Source organism: Prinia subflava, chromosome 8 (genome assembly GCF_021018805.1).
Source record: "Prinia subflava isolate CZ2003 ecotype Zambia chromosome 8, Cam_Psub_1.2, whole genome shotgun sequence".
In the NCBI taxonomy this organism is placed as follows: domain Eukaryota; kingdom Metazoa; phylum Chordata; class Aves; order Passeriformes; family Cisticolidae; genus Prinia; species Prinia subflava.
Genome location: NC_086254.1, coordinates 3,439,228 through 3,452,402, shown reverse-complemented (window position 1 = coordinate 3,452,402; position 13,175 = coordinate 3,439,228). Strand labels below are relative to the sequence as shown.

Sequence of the window (13,175 nt, the reverse complement as noted above, 5' to 3'; positions counted from 1 at the left end):
AAATCCTTCCAGAAAAAGTGGACTGAGAGGGGACTGGAGTCCCCCACTGTACTCCCAGGGTGGCTCAGGTGAGGACTGGAGGTCTGGGGCTGAGGTTGTGATCTCACAGGCCCAGGGGAAGGTCCTGGGTGGGACAGGCCACCAGGCACGAGGGCCATGAGAGCTGTTAACCCTGAAAGGGCAAATCCCCCCAGCTGGGCTGGCTATGTGGGGCCAGTACTGGATTTTTATGAACTACACTGAACAGGAGCTGGGGCCCAGGATAGAGCTGGGGTTTGGAGAAATCCTTTCTGTGACCTTTCCCCTGCCTGCTTTGCTCATCCCAACCTTCACATGGGCCACAGCCTCCTGTCAAAGCTGTCTGGAAGCTGCTGGAGAAGCCCTGCTGAGGGTCACTGCCTGTCCTTGCACAGGCACAGCAGTGTCCATGACCAGGTGACAAAACTGCAAGGACACAGTGTGTGACAAAAATCGCTGCCTGCCCAGCCCAGGGTGGCTGCTGGGCTCCAGGAGCCCTCAGAACACTGCAGGCATCCATCCCTGGGCACAGGGAGGTCTGGATTTGCTGCAGAAATCCATGGTGCAAGCACTCCTGGAGCAAGAGGGGCTTGAAGTGAGACCATTTTACATCAGAGGCACTTCATGGTGCCCAGAACTCCCTTGTGATTGCTGCAAGGGCCACCACGGTGCCTGTTGCACAAGGGGCATCATGGCAGGGGCAGGGCAGGGGTGTCAGGAGGCACTGGAGTGGGACTTTCTGAAGTTCAGGGCACAGTTTCCCAGGAACACTGGAGTACCTCTTCCCTGAAGGGTCTCTGGGGTTCCCAGGGGCTCTTTTGCTCAATGCCAGCTCTGAAGAGAGTGATTTACGCCTGATGTTTGATTTCCATCCAGGAGGTGAAACTCATCTGGGTGTTTACTTACCAGTTGAGCTCTGTGGAGATGCCCCACGAACGTCATTCCCTGGGGAAACACTGCACAGGGAATTATGGTTATTTTAAGGCATTTGCTTTTTGGCACCAAATTATTTGCTTTGCCTCTGAAGAAAGCTCTTCACCTGTGTGACACATGGGCTTGTCCAAGGACTGATCACTTGATGGTGAAGAGCAAATAAGCCCTAAGCCACTGGTCCTGCTGCCAACCAGATGACAAGTGCCCAGGTTTGGGTCTCATGCCTCCACCCCCTCACCTGCCCAACCCTATAACTTTCAGGCTGGACACCCCTCCAGCCTGGCCAAAACCACCCAGCCTTGTGCTCCACAGGGTGCCCAGAGAGACAGCATGGGTGAGTGCAGGGCTGGCTGGAGGGGAGGGGATGGGATGGGATGGGATGGGATGGCACCTCTGTGAGTGGCTGCAGGTCACAGGGTACCCCAGCACTTTGTCTGCTGTGGGGTCTGTCCTCCCCACCCCCTGGATATCCTGGTGCTGAGCCCATTGCCTTCTCTGTGCCTGCTCTGCCCTGGGCTGGGGGCTGGGGCAGGAGCTTGCAGGCTCTGCTGTTTCCAGGTTGCACCAGTTTAGCCCTGGAGTGCCACATAGACCATTTTACAACTTTTGTATTTACCACTCTTTGCAATTTTCAGTTCTCCAAGGAAAGTGTAAAATACTCTAGACTAGAAAAGGGATTTTTTAGATTTTCCTGCTGAATGTGTGATACTGAACAGGTAGCCAGATTTGGAGGTCAGATGCTTAAAAGCACATTGCTGTCCCCAGCAGAACACCCACAAGAGGCTGATGCTCCTCCTGCATCTCCTTCCTGTGCAGACTTCTCATGCCCAGCCCCAGGGGAAGGGCTGGCAGTGGGGGGAGCATTTCTTCCCTGGGGGCCTCAAGGAAAAATGTCTTTAAATGTGTCCCTAAACACAAGTATATCAGCACACCAAATGTTATGTAGGAACTGAGAAGTGCATCAATTGGACTGGAGGGTGTTTAAAAGTGTGTTTGCTGTAAAACTGTAACCAGTATGAATGGTTGGGACATCTCTGAGCATTCCCAGGAAGGGGTGCTTGTCTCTAGGATGGCTGCAATTCCACACAGTGCTTCCAGGCTGGCATCCACGATCATTTTCCTTCTCAGGCATCCCAGAGAAGGGTGCCAAACCCAGGTACCCCTGGGAGATGCAATGGGTGTTGGCTCTGCGTGGTTTTGAACAGTGACGGGTTCACATTGGTACCCTGCCAGGTGAGCTGGATGTGTCTCATCAGGAACAGAATTCCCCATGGGCAGGCATCTCCACAATGTCCCACTCTTTAGAAATCATGACAAACTTTCTGCTATTTTACTTAGGCTGAATACTGCAAAAAACATGCTGGTTTTTCCTAGTGCTCTGAGCCAGAGCAGATCAGACCAGCTGTCCACACGTGGAAATCTTGTAGCCACAAAACCACAGAAAGGGCACCATTTACCCCAGAGCCACTCTGACTCCTGAGGATGTGTGCTGCCTGTCCTTGTCGTGCTCCTTGCACACACAGGGCCCTGCCTGGGGCTTGTTCCCACCCAGGGTCTCACTGCCCACAGCCCCAGGGCACTCCCAGTTCAACCCACAGGAATGTGCCATGGGAGCAGGGTGGCAGCGGGGCAGGAGGGGATTCCTCCCTCTGTGTCCACCCTGATTGTTACGTCTACTCTTGAGTTTTATAGGGATTTCTGATTATGGATACTTTGGGTTTGGACAAGGTTTTGGTACTTCTTTGTTCTCAAATACCACTACAGCAGGTGCCACCACTAATGACTCCTGCTAATGTGTGTATGGCAGCTCATCTGAATGAACTCGTGGGGCTCATGGCTCGGAGGGAACTCTACACGGTTTTATTTTCCTGTTTTACTCTGAATGGGATGAGTGGCTTTCCAACAGAAGAGTTATGATCTCTTTCTTCCAATCTCTTCCCATTTCAGCTACTCAGTGCCTTTGTCTCCTGCTTTTGAGCTGCCTGCTGGCCCTGGCAGCATCTTTTCCTGATGTTGACATAAGAAACTTGTACCTCCTCAATGGCACGATGGATGACATCATGAATGCTCCCCCAGAGCCCTCCCAGCTGGGTGAGTATGGCCCTGCAACAGGGACAGGCAGACAAGGTCCTGATCAGTTAAAACCTACAAATCCTCAGCAGCCTGCCCACTCCTCTGGCACACCAAGGAAGGGCTAAATAATAATCTGAGGGTGTCTTACTGGAACAAGAGTACCCTTAGGATCCCTCTCTGCTTGTTGCCTGTCTCATGTCCCGCATGGCATGAAGTTCCTCTGTCCATAAGGGACAGAATAGCCCAAAGCTCAGAGCTCACAGGATCCCAGCAGAAAGGACAATTTGGCCTCACTGGCAGCAAGACCAAGCCCAGAGTCTTGTGGGCCATGTGCTCTTCCTTGGAGAAGAAGGGTTAAAGATGCACACAGTGTGTTTTGAGGACATGGAGAGCAGTTCCCTTCTCTGGAAAACACAAGGTCAGGGGAGAACTGAATTCAAGGGAGCCCTCAGCTCACTGCTGTGTCCTGTGTTAATTCAGGTGATGGTGAGGGACACGTGCGGCAGGCCAGAGACATCGCGCACCACGCGCCCGCCAGCCACGGTGAGTCTGCACTGCCCGGGGCTTTCACCTTCACTGGGGGAACCAAGAGCCCTCAGACAGCTCCCCTGTGTCCTACACCTGCACTGGCTCCTCCAGGAGTGTGTGGGTTTTCTGAGGGGCTGCAGAGGGGTCACAGCTCACAACCTCAGGGGGCTCTGCCGCCAGCTGTGTCCTGGGCTCAGGACTCGATGAGGAGCTTTTGCATGGGGAGTTTTCCTGATAAAGGTCCAAACTGGAAGGGGTTCATTACTGGGAAGGGCTGATTAGTCACTGTTCTGTTTTCACTACACAGTTGATGGGAAGACTGGGTCTGTCAGGGTTACTGAACTGGCTGGGTCATCATTAGCCCATAAGGCCAAAGACTGGTCCTACCTGGGTGGGGACAGCTGGTGACAGAGGTACTGGGGGTGGAGCATCCCTTCCCAGCAGTGTGCAGGTACATTCAGCTGTTTGTTGAATGAGGAGCAGACACTCTGGAGCATGGAAAGGCCATAACCAAATCCAACAAGTCAGGAAGTCTCTAAAGAGCTGCTTGGGTAAGCCTAGAGAACAACAATGGCTTTGCCCTGTTGGGATCCCAAGGGCTGATTTAATTATTAGAGGTATGGATGTCATGATCACTCTCTCTCTGGGGCAAGGAGCTAAACCTCTGTGCTGTACCAGCGAGTGACTTTGTCCCCCAGATTTGCATTTGTCTGTGGTGATAAATCACCTGCATGACACAGACAAAACACTGAGACTGAACCCACCCTGCATGAGGGTCCTTGGGTTGTGGGCCTGATATTTTTGGGCCTGAGAGATTTTAGCCTGCTGGTAGCTGCTAACTCCTTTCCCAAGAGAAAAGTTTCTTAGGAAAGCTTCTTCCCAAAACAATCTTGGCAAAACAACTCTCCTTTCCCAAAACAATCTTTCTGCAGGGGGTGTTTTGCCTTTCTTATTCTCAGAGAAAAACATTTTGGCTGTTTCTCTAGTTTAACCAATGGGATGGGGAGGTGTCAGTCCTGTTCAGCAATCTTGTTAAGTCTGTATTGGGGCACCTCATAAAATTAGACAATTAAAGGCTTTTTTATGCCTTTTGCCTTCTGAAATATTTGGAGTCTTTCCTCTTTTGTTTGTGTCTATAGCAACATTGGGTGACTGCCTTGGTCTCACCAGACATTTTCAATGTGTCCCCATCAGTTTGGATCCAGTCTTAGGAAGATGTGAAGCTCAACTCTTACACTGAATGTCAAGATTTTGATTTACTCCCTTGAGGGCATGGCAGGAATACAGCCTAGGAATGTGTGAGAGAAAGGATGTAGACACAAAAGAAATACCCCACTGTGGCAATTAGACATGAAATAAGAGTGCTTGACTCCAGCAGGTAGAAAACATCAGAAGGCTTAAAACTTTATTGCAATTCCTTTCCATCTTTTTATAGCCTGCTGTGCTAAAAATACATGCATTGGTCCACAGGCTGGACACCTCTCTCCATTGGTTAAGTAACACAACACCTGGGAGAGAGGTTGTTATGGGAAAGGAATATTGTTTACCCACAAATGTTACAGGAAGAAAGAGTGTTTACACAAAGCAGCCTGAGAAAGGAGAAACTGCTGAAAACTTGGGAAAACCAGTAATTCTCAGGTCTCAGAAAATCGGGCCCACACCCCACTTTTAGGGAGATTTAACAACCAGCTCCCCTTTCCAGCCCCGGGCTGGCCCAAGGACTGCAGCGAGATCCCCCGCGGGAGCCACAGCGGCGTGTACATCATCCAGCCCAAGGGGCTGCACCACCTCGTGGTGTACTGCGAGATGAACGTCACCCACGGCGGCTGGACCGTCATCCAGAGGAACCAGAGGGACACCCCGGTCACCTGGGCAGAGTCCTGGAGCACCTACAAGTTCGGCTTCGGCAACGTGCGCACCGAGTACTGGCTGGGCACCGAGTACATCCACCAGATCGCCAAGCAGAAGGTGTACCAGGTGAGGTTTGTCATCCAGGACTCGGCAGACGGCCTCAGCTTCGCAGACTACAACCTGTTCAGCGTGGAGGACGAGTCCCAGGGCTACCGCCTGCGGCTGGGCTCCTACAACGGCACGGCCGGGGATGCCATGACCTCGGACAACCCCAACAGCATGCACGACAACATGAAATTCTCCACCAAGGACCGGGACCAGGACACCTACAGTAAGAACTGTGCCTACAGCTACGAGGGCGGGTGGTGGTACTCGTCGTGTTACTCGGTGAGGCTCAATTACAAGGGAGGCATGACATGGGGCAACCTGTGCAAGGGGAACTGCAAATCCTCTCTCATCCTCATTAGACCGGCTTCGTATTGTTAGTGCTGCTTCCTCCTGCTGTCCACAGCGGACGCTCTGTGTGGCCGAAGGGTGTGAGCCTCTCTGGGGCAGAGTGAGGAGCACAAGGGTAGCAGGGCTTTAATGGAATGCCATTTTACAATCCCCCACTCCAATTGCAGGATCCCCTCTGCTCAGCTCCATTCCCCTGTGCTTGCCAATGATTCCTTGTTATTGTGTTCATAATCAAGAATTAAAAAAAAAAAACTTTGAAATCTGTGGATTCCACATGTACCTTCTCAGTAGGAGGAAGACACACGGCCCTGGAGTTGTATCAGAGAGAACTCACAGAAAGCAAAAAAGCTGCATGCCCCAAATTTCCATGTACTCTGAGCCTCTCTGCAGTGTTTGATAAAGCATCCAATAAACATGCTTGCTTGAGCTCACTCTTCAGTAATGACATCTGTTCTGTACCTCTGATCTTCCCCCCTGAGACCCAAGAAATCCCATGCCAGGGGCCAGGACTGGAGTCTTGAGGCTTATCACAGAATCAGAGCCTGGTTTGGGTTGGAAGAGACCTTAAAACCCATCTCATTCCAGACCCCTGTCATGGGTAGGGACACCTTCCACTAAAGCTGGTTACTCAGCCTGGAGAGAGAGAGAGACTGGAGTGTTTCTTTTGGATGTAAGAAAATTAAACCCAGTTACACTGATGAATGAAGGCCCTGTGATCTGCACAGGGGTGTTCAGAAGGGACCTGGCACGGGGGAGAACTGACCCTGCATCATCACCACGCTCAGTCAGGGGCTGAGGCAGTGTCCTGGTGCCAAGGTCCCACTCCTGCTAGGAGGCTGAACCTGTCAGGATGTGTTCTGTGCTGCCTGGCTGTCTGTACTGCCAGGCTTTGCTCCTGCAGAAACAGGATCTCAAAGCCATCAGTGGATCTGTCCACTGTGATCATGGAGCAATGAACTTAAATGGAAGCAAAGGAGAAGCAGGCTAGGTGTTAGAAATGAAGATTTCTCCACTTGAATTAGGAGATACTAATGAGGACAGACCTAACTTCAGGAATGGGACCACCATATCCAAGTTTCTGATGGATTAGATTATGAGCCTTCTCCAGGAAAAGATCAGACAGAGCTAATGCTGTGAAGGTGCAGGACAGGGTCCCCAGCTCTGTTGCCCCATGATTGTTCCAGTGCTGCTTGGACAGAGTGTCAGAGAAGCACTTTGGTATTCACAAACCCTGCAGCAGCACTGTAACAGCCACGAGTTTCACTTCCAGGACCAGTGACTCAGGGAAAACCTATCCCTGGCCCCCCAGCAAGAGGCACTGGGAGCCATCCAGAGAGGTTTGAGAAATTAGAAAATGTTGAGAGAAATGAGCAGTGGGGATAGTCCAGACAGAAAGGGCCTGACTCTGCTCCAGGAATGACTCTGCTCAGCACTGCAGAGTGGGGGCACCTGCACCTGGGGATATCTGAGGAAAAAGGGAGCTCAGGGCTGCTCCTGCTGGAAGCGTCTCTCAGGGCTGAACTTGGCCCACTGAGAGCCTCCAGCATCAGGCACTGAGCCCCCAGAGCAGAGCATGAAGGACTGGAGGGGCCTCCAGCCTGTGCCTGCCTTGGAATGAGCACCACAGCACGGGGAGGGGATCCACGGAGCAGCTCCAGGAGGGATTTGTGTTGGCTGGAAGAGCAGCTCTGCTGTGCCAGGCTCAGAAGCTGGTAGAGCAAGGAGACGTGGCTGTTAGAGGGGTCCTGGAATTTTTCTTTTCGGTTTCTGAATCCCTGCAAACATTTGGTGACCCTGTGGCAGCAGTTCCTGGTCCCAGTGGGGCAGCCTTCCTCAGGGGATGATGGGGACAACACAGACCTGCCATGAGAGGGTGTCCCAATGCCAGGGTGTCCCAGTGACAGGGTGCCCAGTGACGGGGTGTCCCACTGACAGGGTGTCCCAGTGACAGGGTGACCCAGTGACAGGGTGACCCAGTGACAGGGTGTCCCAGTGACAGGTTGTCCCAGTGACATACTTGCATACTGGGATACCAGAGATTAGCTCTGGCTTTAAGATGAGGAGGGCTATTGGGATTATGTGTAGGGCTATAAGAAGATGTTCTCGTGTGGAGGAGTTTTGTCTCGTGTGGAGGAGAGTTTGTCCCAGTGACAGGTTGTCCCAGAGACAGGATGTCCCAGTGACAGGGTGCCCCAGTGACAGGATGTCCCAATGACAGGGTGTCCCAGTGACAGGGTGTCCCAGTGACAGGATGTCCCAGTGACAGGGTGTCACAGTGACAGGGTGTCCCAGAGACAGGGTGTCCCAGTGACAGGGTGCCCCAGTGACAGGATGTCCCAATGACAGGGTGTCCCAGAGACAGGGTGTCCCAGTGACAGGGTGCCCAGTGACGGGGTGCCCCACGGCTCCCAGCTCCCCTGAGCCAGCGGGTGACAGGGCACCGGGCTGTTACAGGGCGGCTCCGGCAGTGACAGTGAGACCGCGGTGGCGGCGGGAGGGGCTCGCACGGCGGCGAGCGGGACGCGCACAGAGGGCTGCGGGTGCACTGCGGGGCGCACAGGGTGCGCACTGAGGGTGCAGGGTGCACAGAGAGGGGTGCAGGGTGCACAGAGAGGGGTGCAGGGTAGGGCAGAGAGGGGTGCAGGGTAGGGCAGAGAGGGGTGCAGGGTGCCCATAGCGGGGAGCAAGGCGTGCACTGAGGGTGCAGGGTGCGCGGAGCGGGTGCAGGGTGCGCACAGAGGGTTTGGGCTGTGCACACAGCGGGGAGCAGGATGGGCACAGCGGGGTGCAGGGTGCGCACAGAGGGTGCAGAGTGGTCACAGAAGGGTTCGGGTTGTGCACAGCGGGTGCAGGATGCGCACAGAGGGTTCGAGTTGTGCGCGCAGCAGGTGCAGGATGGGCACAGCGGGTGCAGGGGGGCCACAGCGGGTGCAGAGTGCGCACAGAGGGTTCGGGTTGTGCGCACAGCGGGTTCGGGTTGTGCGCACAGCGGGCGCAGGGTGCGCAGGGTGCTCGGAGCTGGAGCAGGAGCAGGAGCAGGAGCAGGAGCAGGAGCAGGAGCAGGAGCAGGAGCAGGAGCAGGAGCAGCGTGTGTCCCCTGCCAGGGCGGCGCGGGGCGGACACGGAGCGCTCCGTGCTCCGCTGCGGCTCCTTTAAGACCGGCGGGGGCGGCGGGCGCGGGGCGGCGCGCGCGGCTCCCGGCGGCGGGGGCGGGGGTCCCGGTCCCGGTCCCGATCCCAGCCCCGGACCCGGCCCATGTCCCGGCCCGCGGCGCCGCCCGGCTCCCCGGGCCGGCTCGGGGCGCTCAGCACGGCGCAGCTCCGGGCTCTGCTGCAGGACGAGTCGCGGCTGCAGCGCGCCGCCCGCCTCAGCAGGAAGGTACGGCCGGGGGAGCGGGGGGCCGGGGCCGCTGTCCCGCTGCCGGCACGGTCGAGCCGGGCAGCGCTCGCTGCTCCGGGGCCGTCCCGGTGCGCAAGGTGGAGCCGCCCGCGGGCCAGGAACCCGCACTGCCGGGCCGGGTATCTCCGGCTCCGTCTCCCGCTGCCCTTATCTCGATGCCCGGAATCCCGAGGGCTCCGGAGGAGCCGCAGAATCCCCCGGCGGGGCGGGGGAGCCTCCGCTCGGGGTCCCGACCGTGGCTGCGCGAGGCTCTCGGTGCTGAAGCCTCGGGCCACCAAACCCACGGTCACCAAAGCCTTTCGCTGGTCCCGCATCCCCGGGATGCGGTGAGGCCCCGGCCCTCCGGCCGCCTCCAGCCTGCGCTCGCTCTCCGCAGCCGCGATGAGCCCCGCGCCCCCGGCTCCGCTGCGGAAACGGGCGCGGGTATTGCGGAATCGCTCCCGGCCCGATTTCAGCACCTTCCCCTGGTGGCCCCGAGTGTGTGCGCAGCGAGGGGAGGGTGCGTGTCCCTTCCGTGGCACCCGTGTCCTCTGCCGAGCCCTTTCCCCGCGCGGGGCTGGGCAGCCGGCGCTGAGCTGTGCTCCAGCCGCTGCATTCCCCCGGGATGCATTCCCCCTTTCCTGGCAAAACAGAGGGATGGAGACAGTGCAGAAAAAGAGGGTTCACCCCCGGATCGACAGGGACCCCGCCCAGCAAGGTGCTGGATATGGCTGGTTCTGCCCATTTCTCTCACTGCTGACACACACGGCTCCCAATCCTCTTCCCACAGTTCCAGAGTCTGCAGCTGGAGCGGGAAACGTGTTTGGCTTCAAACTGCACCCAGGCCAGGGTGAATCTGTCCCTGCGCCCTCGGCTGGAGGATGGGAAGGCTTCCCTGGCCATCAAGTACCAGGAGCTGCAGGAGCTCCGAGAGGCGTGTTGGGACAAGCAGCAGCGGCTGGGTGAGTGGGGTGCAGCCTGCGGGCTGAGGCACAGCCACAGCAACCCCTGTGGGTATGAGGGTCCAGGTGGGCTCAGCATCCTTGAACCTACCCCAGGGAAATGGTTCAGCCAGCATCAGGAGTGGTGGGGGATGATGCTCCCTGTGACACAGCAAATCCTTAGCTGGGAGCAGTCATAGAATCACAGAATCATTTGGGTTGAAAGGCACCTTAAAGATCATCACATTCCACCCTGTGCTATGGGCAGGGACACCTTCCACTCGACCAGGTTGCTCCAAGCCCAGTCCAGCCTGGCCCTGAACAATTACAAGGATGGGGCATCCACAGGTTCTCTGGGCAACCTGTGCCAGGGTGGGATGGAAGCCGTGGTGTGCGTGTGGCTCCAGAGATGTGTTTGGGGGCGTTTCAGTGCCAGGAGGGGGGAAGCTGATGCCTGGGGATGTGAAAGACAGGAACCCCAGCAGTGGGGGTATGCAGGGGAAGGTAGGCAGCCCCATCCCCTTCTGACACACAGAGGCTTACCTGGAGAAGTGGGGCCCACAGAGCGCCCTGAGCCAGCTCCAAGCCAAGCTTGATGCCTCTGAAGCAGAGTCAGAGGTGAGTTAGCTGAGAGCCCTGTGCTGTTGTCCCTTCCTTACCAAGGCCACGGAATGCTCTGCATGCCCTGCCATACACCAGGGCCTGCAGAAGACTCCAGGGTCTAGGGGTGCCCCTTCTAGTCCCCCTGCCCATCCCACAGGCACAGATAAAGCAGTTCCTGGCCCAGGACCTGCCCCTCGAGTCCTTTCTGGAGTCCTTTTGCCAGAGCCGCACTCGCTCCCACGTCTGCCGGACGCAGCTGGAGAAGCTGCAGGAGCTGCTGCAGAAGGACCGGCTGCAGAAGGACCAGGTGGGCAAGGACCCTGCGGGCCCTGCGGGGTGCCCAGGTGCCCCAGCCAGCATGGCACCAGCCCGCCTTGCCCCGTTGCAGAGCGGAGGAGCCCCCAAAGCCTTCGATCTCTCCTACGGCTTCGTGCCTGCCCTCCTCATCCCCTCGGAGGCCGTTGTGCCCTTTCCCGTGCCGACTGCACCTCCCAAGCACCATCTGCCAGCCCTGGGACAGCAGCCAGCATCTCCCTGCTCCGAAACCCCCAGCCTGGGCTCTCCCCTGCGCCTCGTTGGACACATCCCTGTGCTCAGTCCCCAGCCCGGCCGCGGGCAGCAGCAGCCGCAGAGCCAGGAGCCCCCGCACCGGTAGCGGGGCAGGGCTGGGGCCCGTCCCCGCTCCTGTGCCTGCAGGGGGCTGTGCAGACACACCGTGGGAGCGTCAGGGGTGGGGGGCGGTGCAGGCACAGCTCCAAAGGGCTGCGGGGCCTGTGGGGCAGGAGCACGGGTGGGTGCTCACAGAGGGGTGGAGGCACTTGGGTGGGGCAGGTGCCATGGCCGGGGAGGGGGTCCTGCATTTGGGGAGCTGCCGGGGGGAGGTCTCTGCATCCACAGCAAGAGGAATGTGACAGGAGGTGGGGGTGGGTGGCTTGTAGGGGTGTCAGTGGGCTTAGCTGGGAGGGATAGCAGGGAAAGGGCACAGGAGCACGGGGTGTGCCACATGCTTCCTGAATAAAGCCTCTTTCCATGCTCTGTGTGTGCTCTTTCCATGCTCTGCCCTTCGGCTCTGGCTGTGAACAGCAGGATGGGACAGGCAGGGAGGAGAGGGTTACCAGGAGCACTTGGCAGGCTTGGAAGTGACTGGCAGCCACGGAGGACCCTCCACCCTGAGGAGCTCTCAGACCTTCCATTTGCACTTGGCTCAGGACATCACTTCTGGGATGCTGAGAGCTCCTGCAAGGGCTGCAGAGCCTGCCGTGAGTGTGTTTACCTCAAGAGGTGCCAGGGGCCAGTTTGGCTCTGCACATGGGGAAGGCTTTAGGTGCCGAGATGCCTCGTGCCAGCAGCAAAGCCCTCACCCCATGGAGGGTTATACCCCGTGGAAGGTTATACCCCGTGGCCAGCTGGGTTTGCTCACAGCTTGGCAGCCACTGGTCACATCAGCCTGTGCTTGGGCCCACCTTTCTCACCCCCTCAGGGGCCACTGTGCCCTTTGTCATTCCTTATCCTCCTCCCCCTTTCCACCAGCCCTCACTGGAAAAAGTGTCAGGAGGCCTGAGCTCTCACCCTGTTCCATCCCAGGCTCTTCTGTTCCTTTCCTTAGTGTCACCCAATGGATGGTGAGTCCAGGGTGTTCCCCATGCCCCAGGGGACAGCCTGATTCCTCCAGCTGCAGCCTCCTGGGCATCCTGGGGTGCTTGTTCCCTGCTGTGGCACGTCCATTGTGCTGTTTATAGCTCTTGGGTTGGTTTCAGACTTTTCTTGTGCTCTCAGACCCTGTCTGGCTGTATAATTCTTTTCCTCTTTCCCAACTGCCTGCCCAACCTGCATCTTGCCACTGGTATGTAGACTGTTTGGAAATCATCCCAAGCAGCAGAATGCCCTGGATCAGGCTACAAAACACCCCAAAATACAGGTTATTATCTTGCAGTGCCTGATCATCCTCTGCCCCTCCTGCCTGCACAATGGCTCTCCCTGCCTGTCCCTGCCCTGAAGAATGAAGTCAAGGAGGGTAAAGGTGATTCTGCTCACCCTGGGGAGAAGGAGGAGAGGTTGCCATTGGGTGTGCACCTGCATTTATTTCTGCTGGGCCAGGCAGCAGCCCGGCCCCTCTGCCAGCTGGTGTGCAGCCAAATGTGGGCAGGGAGCTGGGGGTGCCCCATCCCTGGCTCTGTGAAAGCCAGGCTGGATAAGGAGCAGCCCCCAGCCCAGGAGAGCCAGGACAGCTGGGAGAAGAGGGGTGCTCCCCTCTCCCCCGGGAAATGCCCCGAGCCACAACCCCCAGGCAGTGGGGTGCAAAAGGGGTCCAAGGCTGGACTAGGACCAGCCAGGAAGGGGGTACCAGTGTCCCCCAGCTGGGGCCCCCGGAGCAGGAACCGGGGCTGCTGAGGG

General features: G+C 57.3%; 1 protein-coding gene across 1 annotated transcript; it reads left to right on the top strand.

Moving 5' to 3' along the window:
* Positions 1-5,100: 5,100 nt before the first annotated feature.
* On the top strand, positions 5,101-11,645 carry VPS37D (VPS37D subunit of ESCRT-I). The gene is made up of 5 exons (XM_063402402.1): positions 5,101-5,790; positions 10,028-10,199; positions 10,714-10,796; positions 10,939-11,088; positions 11,170-11,645. Exons 1-5 carry the CDS (start codon positions 5,359-5,361, stop codon positions 11,434-11,436), a joined length of 1,104 nt encoding a protein of 367 aa, XP_063258472.1. The 5' UTR covers positions 5,101-5,358; the 3' UTR covers positions 11,437-11,645.
* The last annotated feature ends 1,530 nt before the right edge of the window (positions 11,646-13,175 follow it).

Bases quoted from the DNA above. Each gene is read 5' to 3' on its own strand.
- VPS37D (XM_063402402.1), top strand. From the start codon at position 5,359: ATGAACGTCACCCACGGCGGCTGGACCGTCATCCAGAGGAACCAGAGG. The intron at 5,791-10,027 runs GTGAGGCTCAAT...CTCTTCCCACAG, and splicing joins GGTACTCGTCGTGTTACTCG to TTCCAGAGTCTGCAGCTGGA. The intron at 10,200-10,713 runs GTGAGTGGGGTG...TCTGACACACAG, and splicing joins GGACAAGCAGCAGCGGCTGG to AGGCTTACCTGGAGAAGTGG.